Source organism: Calliphora vicina, chromosome 4 (genome assembly GCF_958450345.1).
Source record: "Calliphora vicina chromosome 4, idCalVici1.1, whole genome shotgun sequence".
NCBI lineage: Eukaryota > Metazoa > Arthropoda > Insecta > Diptera > Calliphoridae > Calliphora > Calliphora vicina.
The window spans coordinates 21,892,365-21,914,886 of record NC_088783.1 but is presented as its reverse complement, the minus strand read 5'-3'; the positions used below and the strand labels follow the sequence as shown (position 1 = coordinate 21,914,886).

At 28.4% G+C, this 22,522-nt stretch overlaps 1 protein-coding gene across 1 annotated transcript; it reads right to left on the bottom strand.

Annotated features, from left to right (window-relative positions):
- Positions 1-11,197: 11,197 nt before the first annotated feature.
- Positions 11,198-21,412, bottom strand: LOC135956963 (calaxin). Its single transcript, XM_065507598.1, has 5 exons — positions 21,409-21,412; positions 13,373-13,703; positions 11,825-11,945; positions 11,400-11,759; positions 11,198-11,325 (listed from the first exon to the last, which is right to left on the bottom strand). Exons 1-5 carry the CDS (start codon positions 21,410-21,412, stop codon positions 11,206-11,208), a joined length of 936 nt encoding a protein of 311 aa, XP_065363670.1. The 3' UTR covers positions 11,198-11,205.
- Positions 21,413-22,522: the final 1,110 nt, after the last annotated feature.

The following is a 22,522-nucleotide window of genomic DNA, read 5'->3' as shown; positions in this document are numbered from 1 at the left end:
AAAGCGTATTTTAATAGGGACCTCCGAACTTGACAGTATCTTTTGGCGAATCACCATGCACTGATATACCGTTCAACAACATCAGCAAATGATAAAATTGTTTTATCTAAATGGATGTTCTGTTATAGAATTTGGGACTATACCAATCCACGTTAGAGCATCCAATGCATCCCGAAAAAATGCACTGTTTGGTCTGGATTTCTTTCGGTTCATTTTGGGAACAACGTTGGCGAGGACAAAAAATTCAACGGCAAGCGCTATAGGTCGATGATTAACTTATTTTGGCCTGAATTGTATGATGTGGACACCAACGACATGTGATTTCAACAGGACGGCGCTACGTGTCATACAACTCACGTCACATTGGACATTCTGTACGAAAAATTTGAGAGCATGGTCATCTCACCTGTAGGCGATGTGAACTGGCCCCGAGAACGTGCCATTTGATCCCGTTAGACTTTTTCTTATGGTGTTTTCTAACGTCGCAGGTCCATTCGAATAAGCAATAATCCACAGAGGCCCTCAATGCCAACATAACCCCAAAATCAATGGCATCTGTCAAATTCAGTCTGATTTAAGCGCCTGTCATGGAAAATTTGACATTTGGATGCGCTTCACGATGCACTTTGTGAGGCTCTTATTTGAGTTTACTGGTCTTAGTTTTCTTTCAATCAGATTCAAAAAGAGTCTTGAAGAACATTTAGCTCAAGTATTTTTTCTTTGTCCAGCAATGCAATTTTATTATTATACCCTTCACCTTCGTGAGAAGGTTGTCCTTTGTCATTCCGTTTGTAATTTCCACAATATAATTTTCCGACCTTATAAAGTATATATATTCTGGATCCTTATAGATAGCGGAGTCGATTAAGCCACGTCCGTCTGCCTGTCTGTCCGTCTGTCTGTTGAAATCAACTTTCCGAAGCCCCCAAATAACTTACATACACGATTCATACATCAATATCTCCGGAATTCTTCCGGCTCGGAAGAAATCGGTCCACAAATAGCTGAGATATAAGGGAAAAACCAGGACAACATCGATTTTTTACCTATATCAGGAGTGATAAGTCTTTAATATAGACAAAATGGATATCAATGATAGATATTTCAAAGATCTTTGCAACGACTTATAGTAAGTATGACCAACAATCGAAAAAAATTTTAAACCGAATTTTTTTTCACCAAAAGTTTTTTTTTAAAAAAAATTTAAAAATCCAAAAAAAAATTTAAAATTAAATAAAAAAAATTATAAAACAATTCAAAAAATTTTAAACCGAATTTTTTTTCACCAAAAGTTTTTTTTTAAAAAAAATTTAAAAATCCAAAAAAAAATTTAAAATTATAAAACAATTCAACAAATTTTTTTTCCAAAAAATTAAAAATACAAGTTTGAAAAAAAAAATTGTTTATCTAAAAATATTTAAAATTTTTATTTTGAAGTGTAATTTGGTGAAGGGCATATAAGATGCGGCACAGCCGAATATAGCTCTCTTACTTGTTTTTTCATACATTTACCAAAATTCATCTTGGATCAATGATAAAATTTTGGAACATTTGGGATTTTTTATTGAAATACAGCAAAATGTTTGTACTTATTGGAAGATTTTTATGAAAGTTTGGGAAAGTATTTTATTAAGATTTGATATTGGATGAAGAAAACAATTTTCTTGAGACCAAAATGTCGAAAACAAATGTTCACCAATTTGATCTCAAACGTATAAGATACCTTTTTTAAAAAATCCATTATAAAATGTTCTAAAGTTAAATATTTAAAAATATACAGGTTTTTAAACTTTTTTTACCATAAGCATAATAAAAAAATTAAAAAAATAAAATTAATATTTAAACCTCAGGGAATATTTCCTGAAGTTCGTCTCAATCCGCTAAATGTTAAAAAATAATGATTTTTATACACACCAGATGGCGTATATTAATTTTGTCATTATTCGTAGATGTACGGTAAATAGTTTTGGGTCAAAATATGTATATTCAAAACTTGTTTAATAGTTTCCTATTCTTCTCTTTCTTTAGGAATAACCAATTATTATGTCAAAATCGACACTAATTTGTTTTCAATCTTTACCCGTGTCTAACTTGACTAATTTGTCAGAGCTTCAGTTTAGTGATAACAAACGTCATAAAATGTTGTGATAAATATTTGTCAAGTATAGACATGCATATGTAAGTAATTCATTTTAAAAAGAAATGTTTGCAAACTTTTTAATACCTGTTCTCAATGTTATTTTTTCATATATGTACTATAAAAGTTAAATAACTACAGCAACAACAAGTTTTCAACTTTGACAAAGTGTTTTTTATGGCATATCTAATCATGCAAAATAATAAAATAATAAAAAAAAGATTGTGTGTTTTTGTTTTTTTTTATAAATAAAATAATACTTAATGCACTATGATGATTACTTAGTTTAAAAACGTATGTATTTAAGTTTTGACAACTAGTATGAACTTTTGTTGTTTTGGTGCCTTTTAAGTTTTATTATTATTTTTACAAAAAAAAAAACAACAATAACAGCAACATATGAACTTTGATTTAAATTAATTTTGTAGTGTTATTGTTTCTATAATTCATAATTGTTGGCATGTCAGTTATACACACTCTGGATAGTAACACGAATTATGAAATTGTTAATTAAAATTGGATTGCTTTTGAAACAAATAATACACACGTACATAATGAAAAATGAGAAAAATTATACTTAATTACAATGTGTAAGTGATATAAAATTGTTTCAAAATAATTCTGAATTTTTACGTGTTTAAAAATAATTTTTATTCATTCAATATTATGTCCGTTTTGGTATTTGTAATATTTTGTGTGAAATGATTTTAATATATGGCATAAAACTATTAATTAATGGTAAATTATTTATGATTTCTATTAATTAAATTGAATTTTTTAATATCCAAAAAATGTTTTAAATTTATTCCAATTCTCACTTTCACCCTATTCTCATATTTTGTGATGTGTTATTACAACAAGTTGTAACAATATTATGTATTTACCGTGTCAATTAGTCTGGCCCTCTTAGAACTAGTTTTATACTTGTTAGTTAAACGTAGCTTAACACTCTGTTAATTTAAACTTGAAACTAATTTAGTCCGACTTTAACCAATGATTGTGTTTCTCACAAATAGATTACAAACGGTAAATTTTATTTCCATATTTTACAATCAAATCACATGTGCATTCCTCAAAATAATACTTTTATATAAAATACACAATTTTTTTTTTGGATATAAAAAGTGAAAGTAAAGTACATAAATAAAATGGATATTAAAAATTATATTGATTAAAGCAAATCAAAAAAAGCAAATGCTGTGCTGAAATGTTTATTTTATTCTTCAGCGTTTTGTGTTTCGGCAGTTCTTACTTATGGTGTTTTCTTTTCTGGCATAAATGATGCATTTATTCTGCCTTTTACCCTTCTTTGTGTTCTTTTCTAATAATGTTACCATAAAACCCTGAATATATGCAACATGTTTCACCTTTAATTTTATCAAAGGGTTAGAAATGCACCACTTTTTATGTAAGCAAAAATTATAGTTTTATAATATTTAGAAGCTACATAAAAGAAAAGTGCATAAATGGTAATGATTTTTGTTCTATTGTGATCGTTAAAAATGCAACACATTATGAGGGTATGGGTAACGTTTAATAAATGGTACAAAATATATAGGCAACATTTTGTGTCAGAAAAGAAAACACCATTAGGTTTAACTCGCCAATAATACTCTGTTAAACCTAGATTATATACTAAATAAACAATAAGTATTATTGTATAATAAATAAAACACAAATTTAAAATTTTATCCCAAAAACTAGCTCTTGGTGACTCAGTTAGATATTCCTTGTTTTTATACCCATGGGTGGTAATTCCTTTTGTATTTGTCATTCCTTTTGTAATTTCTACATTTTTCATTTGCGACCCCATAAAGTATAAATGGGTCTTGCAATAAGGACTTCCGAACTTTGACAGTTGTTAAAGCAACATCTGTCGAAATGGCTGTCATTTATTTAGTTTGTTGTGCCAAATCACTATGGACGAATATAACCATAGAATAAAATATACATAGAAGCGTTACTGACCCCCATTAACACGAAGTCTGGGAAAGAAAAGAAAAACTGAACAATTGGTACCCTCTACTCCGTTTTCGCATCGCAAACAAATGTGTTTAAAATATTTTTATTTACAAGTTTTGACATTTCATTTCGCTATTGTTTATTTTGTGCGAAAGCGTTTGCGTAGACGATACAGAGTACTAAATTGTATTCTTATCGCATTTACCTTTCGCATCGAACTTGCTTTCGCATCGCAATACAGAGTAACCCCCCTGGTTATGCCTTAACTAATAGTTATACTGTTGGTTAAAAATATTTTTGTATGGGTGTTTTAATGGGTGCTCTGTACGACAAAAACTGAATTGAATTGATATGGACACCAACGACAAGTGGTTTCAACAGGACAACCCTAGAGGTGAATTTGGGGTAATTGTTGTGCTGCAATCTCCAAACCAAAGCATATTTTCCTCATTGCATGAATACATAACATCGTTTAAAATGGATCTGTATCCGATTGCAGTTATAGTATCTTTTACGATATGAATTGGACGATAACATTTCTACTACCAAACTTGACAGTCTTATTTCTCTCATCACAGCCTCTTAAATTGTATTTGGATTTATCTGAAAAGTGAATAGTTTTTCATTTCCAGTTTAAATGTTCTTTGGCATATTGTATGCGAATAAAATGTGAAAAACAAAATGTGCCTGAAATTTTGGTCTATATCTGGAGTATTAAGCCATTAATATAGACAATATGGATATATAATGATAGATATTTCAAAGTTCTTTGCAACGAAGTATATAACGCAATAGTAAGTTGGACCTTCAATGGATCAAAATCAGGAAAACATTTTTTTAACTCGAATTTTTTTTTCACCAAAAAAAATGTATTTGTTATAAAATTTTTTTCACTAATAAATTAAAAAAAAAAGTTTTGAAATTTAAAAAAAAAATTTTTTGGCATAAAAATTTTTTTACTAATAAATTTTACATACAAATATTTAAAATTTGTATTATTAAGTATAATATGAATATAGCCCTCTTACTTGTTTCTAACTTTAATGCTCAATAACGCTGAAATTTAATAGAAAAATAGTAAATTTGAATTTTTCTTTGAATAATGTTAAAATTGATTGTATGCAAATTTTCAAAATATTTGTTTCTGGCACGAAGAAGAGGCCTCTCCTTAGTGTTCAAAGTTGAAACCTAAGTTGTTAGTATCTACAAAATTTTGTAAATAATCTCAATCAAAGTTCAACAATTATTTATGTTTTTATATTAAATTATCATGTTTTTTTTTCTAGTTTTAGAAACGAAAATGATTATATTAGTATTTAATATCACTATCTCAAACTTCTTATATGAAAAAGCTTAGAAAAAACTCTATACAACATTAACCTTTAATTAGTTCAGTTAGAAAATTATAAAAAAATATGTATGTAAGTATTATTCTTGATAATCAATTCAATGCATTTCATGTGTGGTATGAATAATATAGTTTTTTTTTCATATATGTATGTATATATTTGTACTTCTTAGAAATGGAAATAATTGGGAGCTTTCTTATCTGCAAATGTTTTACTTTTATTATTTATAGTTGATTATTTTATGAATGTCATGTTAAAAAACTTACACGTCTTTATAAAATTATTTGAGTACCCTACACAATAATTTCTTTTAATAGTGACAAAAGATATTAATAAGAAACGTTCTTTAAATTTAATGGTTTTGTTAAGATTATTTGAGTTAAGCAACTTTGACATGTTCTGGTACTTTTGTTTCTTGGCTTGAAGCTTATTTAAACGAATAGCACAGATGTTGAAGTTGTAAATTTTGATAAATTTCTTAACCCTCTAATGATGTTGCACTTCGAGAACTCATGTAACAGTTGCTAAAAAACGCACCTAAATTATTTTAAAAATCTTTCAAAATTTTTGAAATGATATATCAGTTACATATTTGCATTTATTGGCATTTTGTGATGAGTGCTTTGAGGCATGTTTAAGCATTAGAGGGTTAAGTAAGGTTAATTTTTTAATTGATCAAATATTTGATGAAACCACTTAGAATACATATTATATTGAATAAGGTATATCTGCAAAAACAATTGTCCAGAAGAGTAATAAAAATTATTTCTTCCAATCATTATTAAAGAATTATACATTCGATATTCTACAATATATAGAAAAACATCAACGTTTATGATTTCAGTAGTCGAGATGATAATAAATTTCAATAAGATCTAATATTTCCAGTTCTGACGAAAAAAAATGGACTTAGTTCGTTTGCATACCACAAAATGGACATAGCACTTTAGCATACAAATGTTTTTTAAGATAACTTTGTATTTTTACTTATTCTAACGTTTTGTATTAAAATCTATTTTTTTAGAAAAAGTGGACTTAGCTTGTTTGCTTACTAAACTAACAATATCACTTTTCGACGAATTGAATACGAGTATCATTCAATTCGTTGACAAATACATATTTATCATAACAATTAATGACGTTTGTTGTCAAAACAAAGTTGTCCGTGCAAAAGCACTAACAATTTTGTCATAACAAAGCAATAATACTAACAAATGGAGACTATAACTGATAATTTTTATCTTGACAACCATTTTGAAGTTTATCATGATAAAAATTTATTAGGTTTAGACAGGGGGTCAGAGCAAGTATCAAGAAATTGATTAAATATTTGAGAAAATCAAATGATAATTCCATTTAGAAAAGGAAAAGTGATTTTATTCCAATACTTTTACTGATAAAGAAAACCAAGGAATTAATAACACTTTCGATCGTAATTTAACTTTGAGAATGCTACTATATATTTTTAAAAATACTAACGTTTTTATAGTTATTTATATAAATTGAATATATTGTTTACTATGTTTTTAATAAAAGAATGTTCGTAATTTTATTGGCATTTATTATTTGTCACCAATATTTTTGGTGTGAACAACACTTTCAACTAAGTGTTTATATCTGCTACGTCATTTTCTCAATATAATTATAACTTGTTACGTTTTAAATAGTAAGCAACTTATAAAATAACTTTTTTGATAGATGTCATTGTGCTCTCTATCATAGTAATACATTTAAATTGATGTAATACAATATTACATCTTTGTATATATTTAAAAAAAAGTTGAAATAATCAATAGAATATTCATGAGTTAATATGAAAAACATACGTAATTTATAGCAATAAATTTAGCTAATCGAATAGGCCTAGATCATTAACAATCTGATGATCATTAACAAAAGTACTATAAGCAGCAAACAGTAGATAATGACTTGCAATTACATAATAACATACTTAACAACGACTACTATATGCCGTTTGCATTACATATAAGTAGTCGAATAATGACTTGTTTACAATCTAATATATTACCACTGCTTTACGAGTCATTTGCATGAGCATATTATGTTTTTACTGATAACGGCTTCTGTGAGTTTTTATGATAAATGATTTAAAGTCGTTACTTGTAACTAGTTTCGTAGTATCAAAGTAAGACTTATTTATAAGCTATTGTGCAACAGTATTTTTTACTTGTCATTGAAAGTTTTTACTTTCTATGTACTGTTAAAACATTATATTGTTACGTTTTTACCTTTTAAAAACGGTGGTTTATTTCCTTTAAATAAAGCGGATACTTTTGGTTGCAAATAAAAGCTGTTTAGTAGTTGAAAATTTGTAACAACTCTTTATTTATTCAAAATTTACACAACAACAGTATAAATAGTCACTATATGTTTTAATACACAATAATACATACACTTAAATTACACTATATAATGTACAAGACAGTTTATGTTAATTCTAACAGCGCCTATGATAAACTCACTAACTACTGCAACCGCAGCTACTATTTATACACACTGCCATCTTCATTCGAATAGCCTCATGATTTTTCTTAGCGGACAAAACAAGTATATTCGAATATTAATGTTAGCAGCTTAAACATTTAGTGTTGCCATACTTACAAACAATGCTAATAACTGCCTGCTATCAACATTGTTGATAAGTAGAAGCTTATACTGATGGACATGTTTATTAATATGATGAATGATGCAGGCAGTCGTTTCAGACCGTTAAAATTAAAATTAAAAAATTAATATAATGACATAATTAAAATAGTTTGTAATTATCTTTTACACTTTAAATTGATATAATTTGTATAAATACTAGGGATGCCAAACGGGATTGGGTTTTACAAATCCCGGGATTCGGGATTTTAGAAATATAACCTCTTTATCAAAAAATATTTTATTGTCAATAAATAATTTATATATAATGATATTAAATTTCATTCAATCATAAATACTGATTCAAGTCCCCATAGAAGACGAAAACTACATATTGCTGGTGGGTATAAAAGATGAATATAACACTCTTACTTGTTTTATATTAGTATTATAAGTATGCTGAAATTTAGCTTTCTAGGTTTCATCCTAAAATATTAAAAAATCTCGTAATTTTCGGGATTTGTTAATCCCGAAAAATCCCTGGATTTTCGGGATCGGGATTGACATCCCTAATAAATACTAACATTTAATATCCAGTTTTCCAAATTAAAAAAACGGATTTGTGATATATCCAGTCAGTCTTAATTTAATTTGGACTTATTCACTTGGCGGATGTTTTTTCACTGTAACACAGTATAATTCTTATTCATTGAGGTTTAATATTTTTAACACGTACTTGAACTCAAGATAAAAATTATATAGTTAATTACTTAATAGAGTTTAAACTCACATTAAATAGCTCTCATAAATATATAATAAACACTGAACTATAGTGAAAAATCGCTAAGAGGCTAAAGCCGTTTTCTTTTACTAATACATTCTCACCACTTAGGTTTTTGACAATTGAGTTAGGCCTTTGACGGGAGAGTTTCCGATATATGAGTATTTATCTATGCCCCCATGTGTATTTATCTATGCCGTCTAGTAATTTACATGTTATTGTTTCGATGAGGCCTGGTCGAGGAGATCGTACTAAAATTTAATCGGAAATTTTCTATTAAAATTCTTGATAGATATGATGTGTATAAATTAGAGTATCCAAAACCGAATCCGAAAACCTGTCAATCGGTTTTTTCACCTTTGTAAACTCCACCGGTTTCGGTTTTATTAACTTTTCGGTTTTTTGAGAAACCGGTTTTTATAAGACGGTTAACCGGTTTTAATGAAATATATTTGCTAAAGCTCATTCAAACATATTTATGAAAAACTTTGATACCATTTCTAAAAATATTGATTTATTTTATAGAAAATTATAGCATTTGACAATATTTCGTAAAAGATATACAGCCCAATTATGAAGAAAAAATTCCGCGGGAGTTTGTTCCCCGGGAGTTTTTTCCCATTGAATTTGAATAGGAAAAATGAGAAAAGGGGAAAAACTCCAGGGGAATTTTTATTCATAATTGGGCTGATAAAATAATTGCATAAATATAGAGTCTTAAGAATCCAAAAATGCAAAATTTCCAAAGATTTAGTACACAATTCTTAACAGATTTCCTATTAGAGTCCACAAATAAAAATAAATTTAAGGAGACCTTTTTCTTACTAAATAAAAATTTAATATAAACCGGTTAACTGTTTTTTTTAGGACAAAAACCTAAACCGTTTAACAGGTTTTTTTAAAAGACAATAATCAAAATCGGTTTTTTCATAAATACACTTTTTCGGTAAAACCGGAAACCGGTTTTTCAAATTTGCCGGTTTTTTGGACACTCTAGTATAAATCTTCGAAACTATATCTAGACCTCGTTCTTCAGTTCAATATGTTGTAATAAAACTGAAACATTAGCAATTTCTCCAGGAATAGGCTGGGGAAAAAATATTGATTCACGGTTGGGACGGAAAATTTAAAGAATAGTGAAAGTTGATTTGGAAGTTAATTCTACAAATATTGCGAAAGTAGAAAGATGATTGTTAATGCCCAAATCATTTGGAATTTTCTTCATCTCAACCAATATAAGGCATGTGTTCCTCTTTCTTTTTACATTTACTTAAACTTAAGTTAAAAAAAAAAAATGGTTAAATAATTACTTAATATTAAAAACTATTAACCTTTAATTGCATTTATAAATGTATAAATAATTGAACTAAACCAATGAAAATGTTTAAATGATCTTTAATACAAGAACGTTTAAAATTGTTTCATTATAACCAGATCATTAACTTGTCTTGCGACTATTTTCTAAGTTTAATATTGATTAATTGGTGGTTCCAGTTGATTGGTACCAATCAATTACATAACTATTTTATATTGAGTAGAAACAATTAAATAATACATATTGCTATATCGTTCACAGTGCACTATGTGCCCATTTCCAATTTTTACGGCAAAAATTCAAATGTCCAACATTCGCTTTTTGAAAAAAAAAATGTATGGTTCAATTCCTAACGATATAAATGCCAAAAATGTTTGCCAATTAGCCACTCTCTTTATAAATAAACAGCTATGAATGTTAAATTTTTAAAATAGAGTTTTCAAGCTGAAAAAAGTAAAACAAATTGCATTAGGGAAAAAGTGATTTTTTTTAAAAAAAATTGGTTATAACTAGGATTTTACCAAAATGGATTACAATACCGGAGGTGTGTACTTAAAAAGCAACTGAAAATATTGTGAAAAATTTCGTGTTTATATTAGTAATGTTTTTTGTGAAGTTACGAAAAAGTTGTTTGTCTTCTGTAGTATAGAACTTACGTTGCCTGCATTTGCCCAAGGAATGATATATATGTGGTTATTTGTGGGAAGGTCAGGCTTCATTCCATACTCAAATTTTTTGCAACTATTTGCACCGAAGCAAATAATTTTCTTTTTTCTAGAAACATACCCAATTTTTTGAAAATACAAAGTTTTATGATGCTAGATCCCTTGGAAATAATTTTTGCCGCTATTTTGGCTTTTGGTGCAGTGGTAACATTTGTTAAAATGTATATAAGTATAAAATGGAGTTCTTGAGTTTGATAATTCAGGTCTTTCAGAAGGATTCTTTTGTTCGTCTCTTTAACACTTTGATATTTTTATTAAAATACACAGTTTTATGTTACCAATTTTATTATTATTATGAAATTGTAGCTACAATTATAAAAATATATTTTAAATTAAACTTGTAAAGTCGAAAAAAATGATATAGTAGCACTTTCTGTGGGAAGACACTGGCCAAAGGCTTCTATTAATAAAGGTTGGGCTGCAACGGTGCGCATAAAATCATCTAAGGAAACCTTAAACAAAAATACCAATTAGTATTCTACTGTTTCTATAAAATTAAATAAAGAAAACATTAAATTTCCTTTACCTTGCCATCTTTGTCAAGATCAAATTTACGCAATACAATTTCCACCAAATCCTTTACACCCTCATCGGGATCCTCGTCTTGTGGCTGTTTTATCAGGCAATTCCTTAGCAAAGTAAACATTTCGTCTTTGGTTATGAAACCATCACCGTTTAAATCGTAAACACGAAAACAAAATGCTGCCCGTTCACTGGGTGAACCACGCAGAAATACCGATAAGCCAACGAGCCAACCCTCTAAGCGCAATGGTAGACCTTCGTGTGCCTTATCCCAGCTACAGAAGATGCGCTCCATTAGAATCTCCTCGGTGACAATGTCAAAGGTGCTGTGTAATAGTTCACGAAATACTATACGATCGATACCCTGAAAATGTGAAGAGTTTTGTGATCATGCAAGATAATTTCAAATATTTTGATGTGATTGATTACCTCTTGTGTTTGTGGCTTGGCTATGGCTGCTCCCGATGGTCCTGAAGCTAGTGTTTTTGTAGCATATTGACAATTTGATACCAATTTGCGGTAAATACGACATAAAGCATCCAGTTCATCTCTGAAAATTAAACAAATTTAATAATATAAATAAACTTAAAGGAATCCATATTAACAAAAGAAGAGAGTAATTCCAGAGCTACAGAGAGGTTTGTACAGAGAGAGTCGTAATTCAATTTTCAAAATCAAATAAAGTTTTGTCTTTTAACTACATATTCCATTAAAGAATTCATTATGAATTAATTCATAGGCTTAATTCCTCAAGAATTCATTCTTTATGGAATTACATAATTCCTGATTGAATCATTCAAGATTTCTTTAATTAAAATCCATTACAAAATAGCTTAATAAAATTGATTGAATGATTAAATTTTTCTTCAATATAAATCTTTTAAAATTAGGCTTCAGACCAGAGCTGTGAATGAATCATTCATTTTTGATTTTAATTCTTTACGAATTAGCTAACTTTTGAATTAATTCTTTTCACAACAAAAAATAATTGAATGAAATTTGAATCAATTCAAACGAATTAGGCAGAAATTAATTTCAATTCATTTCCAATTCAAATGAATTTGTAAAAAGGAGTTGCAATTCGTTTTCAATTCAAATGAATCTGTAAAATTAATTGCAATTAGTTTTCAATTCAAATGAATTTGTTAAAGTGAATTGCAATTCATTTCCAATTCATTTGAATTCATTCATTCCCCTGTTCATAGGTAGCAAACCGTTCAAAATTCAAGGAAACAATCAACTACAAAAATGTACCTAAGATCTCAATAAACAACTTTCTAAAATATATAAACTTCCTAGGAATGATTCTTAACAATGTTTAGGTAGGTCAATATACTAAGTTAGTAAGAAAAAACTAAAGGAATTAAGTGTTTTGGGCCATAAACTATTAAATTATTATAAACTAAAGCATACTTTTAGGCAGCTTTTTGCGATTTTGATCTTGAAAATGAAGTTTTTTTGATTTTATATGTTTACAATTTTTGTTCTTTATTACAAGGGCTAAAACTTTGCTCAGAGAGTAAATCAAAATTCCAAACTGTTTGCAAGATATGAGAGAAAACTATCACTTTTTTGCAAAAATGACACCGAGGCCCCAAATTTTGGGGGGCAATAAAAAAGTGCATGACTTTGGACTTTAACGAAAATTCAATTTTTCCGGTCTTTTACTGTATTTGTTTCCTATATATGTATGTAACTTTTAAAATAAACTCAATCCATTGACTGCGGCCTCCGTAACGTATGATAAATAAACTCAATAAATATCAATCATACGCCCTCAACAATGAAACTCAAAAAATAAAGTTTTTAACTTGAATGTAATTTTATTTTCTGTTAAATTACTTTTAAATGCCGAAAATAATGGAATATAGGAAAAAAAATTATGAATTTGCCGAAGGAGTTTAGAATAAAATACTTTTTAAAATTTTGTCTGATATTATATTTTGTTTAACTGTACATTTATTATTAATAACTCACTTATTAAATCTGGTTTTCTTTCGCAATTGTTCCAACAATTTTGGATTTATTTTCCCACTTAATTCATCCATTTTTTCCTTTTTCAAGCGTCGACTCGTTTTCAATGAAACTTCCGATGTCCTCGATTGATTGCTAGAATTACGTTTATTGCTTGCCAAAAAGGCTGAAACTGATTTCAACAAAACCGTATTGGCATGTGCTTTAGTTGTTTTCTCAGTATCGCCAACAGCGACAGCAGCACTGCTGCTGCTAACAGCTCCTGCATTATTGTTGTTGCTGACACCTTGTGTTGTGGGGCCAGTGTTAACACCCGCATTTGATTTTGTTGCCACTATACAAGGCACACAACAACAACAAACAAAAAAAAAATAACAAATAAATAAGAAATTTGTAAAACATTAAAGTTGATATAGACAATAAACTAAGCAGGAAAAAAAATAAAAACTATAACAAGTACAAACTGAAATTAGTTGAAAGCATGCAACATTATTTTGTGTTATTTTTTTCTGTTTAAATCCAACAGATATATACAGACATACAACCTGTCAGAGGATATTTAAAAAGAAAGACACGCTTTTTATAGTTTCAGCTTTACGAGTATGATGCATGTATGTATGTGCGTTATGTATTGAAATACTAACATATGTATGTATGTATGTATGTATGTATGTATGTATGTATATTAGGATGGCTCCGTTTGTATGGAAGAAAAAAAAATAAGGTTTCATTGTTCCCATTTCAAATGAAAGATCATTTTGTTTGAGGAGAGCATTGAGCATTTCTCAAATTGTTTGTCCTGGGTTCAGTATTTGGTGAGCTGGGTCAAAGTGTAAAAAGGATTTCTCTCAAAAATGTTTAGTTTCTTTAATTTTCACCTAGAAGTATTTAAATTAATACACTATAATCTTCATATATTTTCACCCAAGCGGTTTTATCCGTTTTTCAAAATTCATTCTAGTTCGAATTTTATTTAATTTTTTTGGAAATAACTCACCAAAATGAAAACGGGCCACCCTAATGTATTTATGTGTATGTATGTAAACACATGTCATCTTTGTAATATCAATTGTAGGTGTTTCAATGCTTTACACTCCACATTGAATGAACAGGATTTTTCAACTACGAATATTGTGGGACCAAATTACCGCCAATGTGCCATCTTATCGAAAAATAATTTCGATATAGAAATTATAATAAAATGTAATAAATTTCTTGTTCGATATCGAATGCTATAATCTCAAATAATAAAATTACGATTAATGTTAATCGATATTGGATCTGGTTCTTCATAAGATTCTAAGACGATCTAGCTATGACAGTCTGTCTGTCTGTTGAAAACACGATAGTGCCCAAACGAATGGAGCTAATTCCGAAAATACTCTCTGTTTGTTCGGTATTGAAAATGGGAAATATCGGTCCATGATTTCACCTAGCCCTCATACAAATGTCCCCCTGGAATACTGTTTGAGCAATCATAAATATGTTGATTATGAGGCCAACCTGATTATTATACTGTGAAGTATGACGAAATGCGGGCAATATTTGTTCCTAGTCCACATACACCTAAATCTTTCTATTAACTTTTTTAATCGGTCCATAATTGACCCTGACCCAAATTGTAAGGCCAAATTTTTTTTAGATTGTGCCATCAATTTTTCGATAGCTTTTGGAATGAGGAACAAAAATTTTCACTCCGACATATCAAAAAAATCTTTTACGAGGAGCCCAAATTTCAGAAAAAGTTTAGGTAATAAAAAAATCGGCGAAATTTTTTTTTATATGTCGTCGTGGAATTTTTTTGCTCATTCCAAAAGCTATGGAAAAATCGATAGCACAATATCGATTTCTAAATCGACCCATCCTAACCCACATATTGATGGTAGGTTACAAGATTCGGCACAGTTCAATTTAGTTCCACTTTTGAAAATGGAATTTTTTGTTTTTCTATAGAATTTAAACCGTTTTCTTATAGAACCGCGAAAATTAAATATTTTTGTTCATTTTAATTTTATTTTCATATGAAAAATCGATTTTTGCTTGAAAATATTCGTGATCACAGATTATCGTCCTTCATCCATTAGGACAACTATTTACCGTTTTATAGACGGAAAGAAAAACATATTTGTAACCACAACACTTTTAATTTTATTTAGTTTTTTGTCTCTCCTGTAATACAAAATTACCTATCATCCGCTTTTGCATTTTAGGTGACGATATGTATTTTAATTTAATTTGTATTAGATTTGAATTAAAAAAATTTAACCATTTTGTTAAAATAAATAATTTATTTGGTTAAATTAAATTTATTAAAACAAAGCCCTAATTTTCCAACTTTTGGGATTATTTTCAATATTTCTGTTTGAGCTTCATCAGGGTCCAAATCGAAATTATGATAAAATGTACTAAATTTCTTGCTCGTTATCGAATGCCATAATCTCAAATAGGAAATTACGATAAATTTTACTCGATATCGTATGCGGTAATTTGTCCCCAGATTCCATTTGATTTGTAAATTCCCAAAAGATTTAATAATTCTTTCTCCAATTTTTTCATATCTTTAGTTTTCATAACTAAAGTTTGGATATTTTCTAAACACTCTTTTAGATATGTACATTAGAGTGCTCCAAGATTGTATGGACGAAAAAAACTTTCTAGGTACAGGCCGTCCCCCCCTCTAGAATTGTTCTATGTATTGTAGAAACACATTGTGTAAAATATTAGGATGATAGGATAACGTTAACTGGTGGCGCAACGACGCTGAAGTTTTGAGGTGCATTTACAATGGGAAAATATGCAATTTTTTCAGTTTTTGTAAAAATTTTGCCATTAAATAATGACTTTTACAATTTAATTTAAAAGAATCGAAATGTGTACGTAATTGTCGTTATAATAAGATATAAAAGACAAAAATTGGTGAAAAAATGTTAAAGTTATTAAAAAATCGCCAGGCCATTAACGTGTCTCAGGCCACTAGAACAAGAAATTTATGAACAAAATTAACATATTTTGAGAAATATTAAAATAAAAGCTTATTTTTACTTAAAATATATCCATATTTACTTGTATATGAGTTTTTGTCCTCGTAGGATACCGTTAACCTATTCGCAGGTATGACCAAAAAAATTAAATTTTTTTAACGGCAGTTTCAAAACTCCAATTTCAAATTTTTAAAAATTTTGTTAAACAAATTTCAGAATTTTTTGATCATCACATGGGGATTTATTGACAACATAATAGGGAATAAAAATGTGAAAAAAGTATGTCAATACCTCCTATAGTTTTTCCGTACCTGCGATATAAATTTTGCGATTTTCGAGAAAAACTAATTTTTTGGCCATATTTTGGGGAATGACCAGAATTTCATTACTATAATGATTTTTGAGTACAAGCTATTCAGAATAATATAGTCCAGGTAATTTTAAATATAGTCTGAAAGTTTTACTAAAATCGGAAAACTTTAACCCTTAAATCGTGAAGGTCAAAGGTCAATTTTTTCAATATTTGGAATTTCTCATGGAAAGATAGCAAAATATTATATATTTTTGGGCCGATTTTGATGAAACTTAAGAAAAATATAAAATGAAGTCTAGTATTCACAATAACAGTACAAAGATGGAAATTAACCCTTAATAGTTCTTGCGGTCAAAATTAATGTGTTTTTCGTGATTTTAAAAGTTGAGGGTCATTTGGACCCCAAGTGCTATTAAGGGTTAATTCCCATTTTTGTACTGTTATTGTGAATACTAGACTTCACTTTATATTTTTCTTAAGTTTCATCAAAATCGGCCCAAAAATATATAATATTTTGCTATCTTTCCATGAGAAATTCCAAATATTGAAAAATTTGACCTTTGACCTTCACGATTTAAGGGTTAAAGTTTTCCGATTTTAGTAAAAATTTCAGACTATATTTAAAATTACCTGGACTATATTATTCTGAATAGCTTTTACTTAAAAATCATTACAGTAAGGAAATTCTGGTCATTCCCCAAAATATGGCCAAAAAATTTGTTTTTCTCGAAAATCGCAAAATTTATATCGCAGGTACGGAAAAACTATAGGAGGTATTGACATACCTTTTTCACATTTTTATTCCCTATTATGTTGTCAATAAATCCCCATGTGATGATCAAAAAATTCTGAAATTTGTTTAACAAAATTTTTAAAAATTTGAAATTGGAGTTTTGAAACTGCCGTTAAAAAAATTTAATTTTTTTTGGTCATACCTGCGAATAGGTTAACGGTATCCTACGAGGACAAAAACTCATATACAAGTAAATATGGATATATTTTAAGTAGAAATAAGCTTTTATTTCAATATTTCTCAAAATATGTTAATTTTGTTCATAAATTTCTTGTTCTAGTGGCCTGAGACACGTTAATGGCCTGGCGATTTTTTAATAACTTTAACATTTTTTCACCAATTTTTGTCTTTTATATCTTATTATAACGACAATTACGTACATATTTCGATTCTTTTAAATTAAATTGTAAAAGTCATTATTTAATGGCAAAATTTTTACAAAAACTGAAAAAATTGCATATTTTCCCCTTGTAAATGCACCTCAAAACTTCAGAGTCGTTGCGCCACCAGTTAACGTTATCCTATCATCCTAATATTTTACACAATGTGTTTCTACAATACATAGAACAATTCTAGAGGGGGGGACGGTCAAAATTCGCAATTTTATTTTTTTGGAGCACTCTAATGTACATACGTAATAATTATGATTCCTTCCTTTGTATGCTTAGCAAATCGTGTTTATGCATGTATTAATTTGTACATACATATGTATATATTTTGTTTATTTTATAGGCGTAACCCTGGGTATCTGTTTATAATTGTTTTTTTATTGTGTTACCAAGAACATTAAAGGCGACACAGTCAACACCAAAGTTAACACCGTTAACTTCAGGACCTTAGTGATTAAAATGTGTTTATAATCTAAAGTTGTTTGGTTAAGGTAAAGTTTCCTTATTAAATTTGTGTTTTCCAAAAATTAATTTTACACCACCATACTTAGTAATACAATAAAATCTTAGTTTGATTAAAAAAATTTAAAACGTTTTAAATAATATTACAACGAGCTGTCACAATTTTAACATATTTAATTTTACAATAATGAAAAAGAAACTAGGATTCAAAAAAATATTGTGAAAAGTCTATTTGGAAGGATAAATAACTCAAATTAAAAGAATTTTTGTAGCCTACCGAAACAACTTTTTGGGATTTATTGAGCTAACAATCAAAGTAAAATTCATCCACTTATCCAAAATATTCATTGCAATAATTTAAATTTATATACATATGTATGTATCCTTCGCTTTTTGCCAAGTGGTAATACGTTTACTTACATAGTTTAGAGTAAGCTACAAAAATATTTTGAAAACTGTTAATTTACATATACAGGTAGGCCTCCACTTACGCGGTTTGTTGGACCCAAAAAAATAGCGTGTAAATCAAATTCACGTAAAACGAGGTTCTAATTTAGAACGAAATGCTTTTGTGGGGCCAATAATTTTTTATTTCGCATAAAACAATACATCAGTCACATAACAAAAAAGAAATTGGGACCTAAAAATCGCGTTAAATAGAAAACACATATGTAAGTACATACATATCGCCACCTTAACTAAACTCAACCTCAACTAAAAAAATAATTTCTTATCGAAAATTATGGAAAAAATGTCAATTAAAAAAACAAAATATTCGAATACATAAAAGAGATCAAAACATAACAAAAAATTCATAAAAATGAACGAAGTTTTCAAAAAAAGAAATCCGTGTTATATAAAAATCGTGTAAAAAAAGTCACGTATTTGAAATAATGGTTGCTAATTTGAGTTCGCGTTATATCGAATTCGCATAAATAAAGTACCGCGTAAATGGAGGCTTGCCTGTATTTCTATATTTCTTTTATAATATTTACATAAATATTTCCATCGAATACACTTTTTATTACATTAAAAGAGCTGCACAACTACCGAAGAGTGTGGCTGAAATTTTCAAAAGAATTTCCAGTAATTCGATTCAAATAAAAAAAAATCTAAATATAATATACAAAGTATACAAATTCAAATGATATTCATTTCGAAACTAATTACAAAATAACATTCCCTGTTGTGTTTTGAAGCTATAGTAAGTATAGTATCGAAAAAAGGCGAATTTAAAAAAAACGGCTTCTGTTTTACTCGAAAAAATTTATTTTTGAAAAATCGAGTTTTATATTAAATTTGTATTCATATTGAAAATGTCTACTTAAATTTATTTTTATAAGTGTATATGTAAGTTTGTCATTCCGTTTGTAATTTCCACAATATAATTTTCCGATCCTATAAAGTATATATATTCTGGATCCTTATAGAAGCGGAGTCGATTAAGCAATGTCCGTCTGTCTGTCTGTTGAAATCAACTTTCCGAAGCCTTAACTTAGACCCCTTTCACACTAGGCAATTTAGTTGCGCAAGTCTCTTGTGTTTGTAGATGCAAGAGGTAATGTCGGGTTAAGGAGACGAGCGCAACTAAATTAACTAGTGTGAAAGGGGTCTAACATACACGATTCATACATCAATATCTCCGGAATTCTTCCGGCTCGGTTGCTATTTAAAATCGAGAAAATGGCTGAGATATAAGGAAAAAACCAGGATAACCTCGATTTTTACCTATTTTTGAACTATATCTGGATTACTAAGTCATTAATATAGACAATATGGATATCTAATGATAGATATTTCAAACACCTTTGCAGCGTATGTAAGACCATAGTAAATTGGACCTACAATGGGTCAAAATCGGAAAAAATGTTTTTTAATCCGATTTTTTTTTCACCAAAAGTTTTTTTTTTCAAAATTTTACCTCTAGCTAAAAATGGGGCAAGAACGGGCAGCTGGAAATTTTTGCATTAGGTAAAGAAATAATCAAAGAACTTATTTTGAAAATATGGCAAATATAGAAATTGATAGTTTTTTTTTTTATTTTCAATCAAAGTTGAGAAATATTGGAAAAATGGATAGTTGGTAAATATAGATTTACCTGGACAAATACAAAGCAAAAAATACAATTTTTGTTTGTTCTTTTCTTAATAAATAGGTCTATCAATAGAATCAAAAATAATGACGATCCGTTAGATAGTTTTCGATATAAAAAACTGGTCTGTTTTTTGAAAAATGATAATCAGTCAACTTTGAACCAAAAATCTGATTTTAATAAGAAATCGTTGGACAATTTACTGTAAAATAGGTTTATTTAGTATTTTTAGGGGCACATACAATTTTTGATTTTTGCAACCTCACTTGTTCTACGGGCGCCACTGTGCGTCGCATGGCTTCGAAGTTGTGTCGTTAGTGCTTCGATTTGTGTCGTTAATATGGTGTTTTTTATTGAAAAATTTTTTCATCTAAAATTATAAATCTCGAAACCAATTAAATGAAAAAATGCGTCGTGTTTCTCCGGTAGCAAATAGCGGCGCCAACCGGGTTATTGGTGTATATTATAATTATCTATATAATAGCTTTGTCCGAATACATTGACAGGAGGAGTATTGCCCTTTCAGTTAAGAGTCGGGAAATTCTATAATTTAAAAGGATAATCAATAATTTCCTTGCAACTTTAACAATTGAAACAAAAATTAAATTAAAATCATATCATATAAAAGAGCATTCTTTTAAAAATATTTAAGTGAATATTATAATTAAGATGTTATAATTTTAATTTCACTAATATTTACATTCTCATGACATTTTTTCTTTCCATTTTCTATCTAGTTTAATCTATGGATCTAACCCAATTGAGATGGAGCCTCGATTGATAACTATTTCAAAAATATCTATTTAGCGAACTTCATTCCACTACATTTTTGCTGATAAATTATAATTTCAACTTAAATTGTTTATATTTTAATGACATATGTATATGTACATAAATATACATATATTCAAGTACTTCGCAAATAATAAACTAAATTTAAAATTTTTGAAAATTCTTGAGAAAACTTTTTTAATTTTAAAAGAATTTCTTTTTTGTATAAACTTATTACCCATATTCTCTTACACACAGCACTTGTAAGTTTTAAACTGATTTTAAGAAAATTATAGAAAAATCAACAAGAAAAAATGTAACCATGGCATAAATGTAATATTTCAACAACAAAAAGAATTGAAAAAAAGGGTTTATAATTTTGCCGAGTAAAATTAAACTTGATGACAATTTTGAAAGGAATTTCTTTAATACATTATTTAAGGCAGGTAAGTATGAGGTAGAGGTAGGTGGAGAAGTAACCAAAAACATGCAATATTTTTCTTTATAATATGTTCTATAGTATTGTTGAAGACTAAGGTAACGATAAAGTTATTGATATAACAAATAAAAAGTAAAATTTTTATAATATGAATGAAGCAAGTAATCGCTCAATGAAAGTAAAAGTTAAATTTGTGGAAGTCATTGCGTATGAGTAATGTGAGTTGAACGAATTTTATTTTTTATAAATTCCTCATACGCTTAGTAACAAATTCTTGATCATAATTTATTTGTTTTAAAAATATTTTTTAAAAAATGTAGTTTTAGTGACCAAAAAAACTTATTTAGGGAATTTTTCTTATATTTAGTCACACTACACATATGCCCTAGTCGTGATGTAAGGTATCGATGTTCCAAACTAAAATAAAATTTTTGTTTATTTGAGGAGACCATTTCTCAAAATGTTTGTCCTGGCCTATTACTAATTAAGATATGCCTATATATATATTTAAAGTTTTTCGATAATTTTTTTAAATATTATGAAACGCTTATTATTTCGAGATCCCCTTATGGTCCCTCTCTGAATTATGTATGTGTTGTTAACCATACAATGGCTTATATTGAGGAAAATCTTTAGAAAATGGAAGATACCATTTTTGAGATATTCTTTGTTCAAGGATAATATTTTGTTTTAATATCCTTTGTTCAAAAGAAAAGGACTTTTAGGAAATTATATTGAAACTCAGATTTATATATAATTCTTATATAATATTTGATCATTGACACACTAAAGTAAATTTAACATTTTTGAGGAACCTGTTGAGTTGGATAGTTTTAATGCTGGATAGCAGGATTATCAACTCAACCCTAGGATAAGATCAGAGTTACCAGAGGCACATTGCAAAATAGAGTTC

What these genes read in the sequence shown, in the direction of transcription:
- LOC135956963 (XM_065507598.1), bottom strand. An exon ending in AAGAAAACCAGATTTAATAA is followed by an intron (nt 11,946 to 13,372) that starts GTGAGTTATTAA and finishes TTTAATTTTCAG; the next exon opens with AGATGAACTGGATGCTTTAT. An exon ending in CCAAGCCACAAACACAAGAG is followed by an intron (nt 11,760 to 11,824) that starts GTAATCAATCAC and finishes TCACATTTTCAG; the next exon opens with GGTATCGATCGTATAGTATT.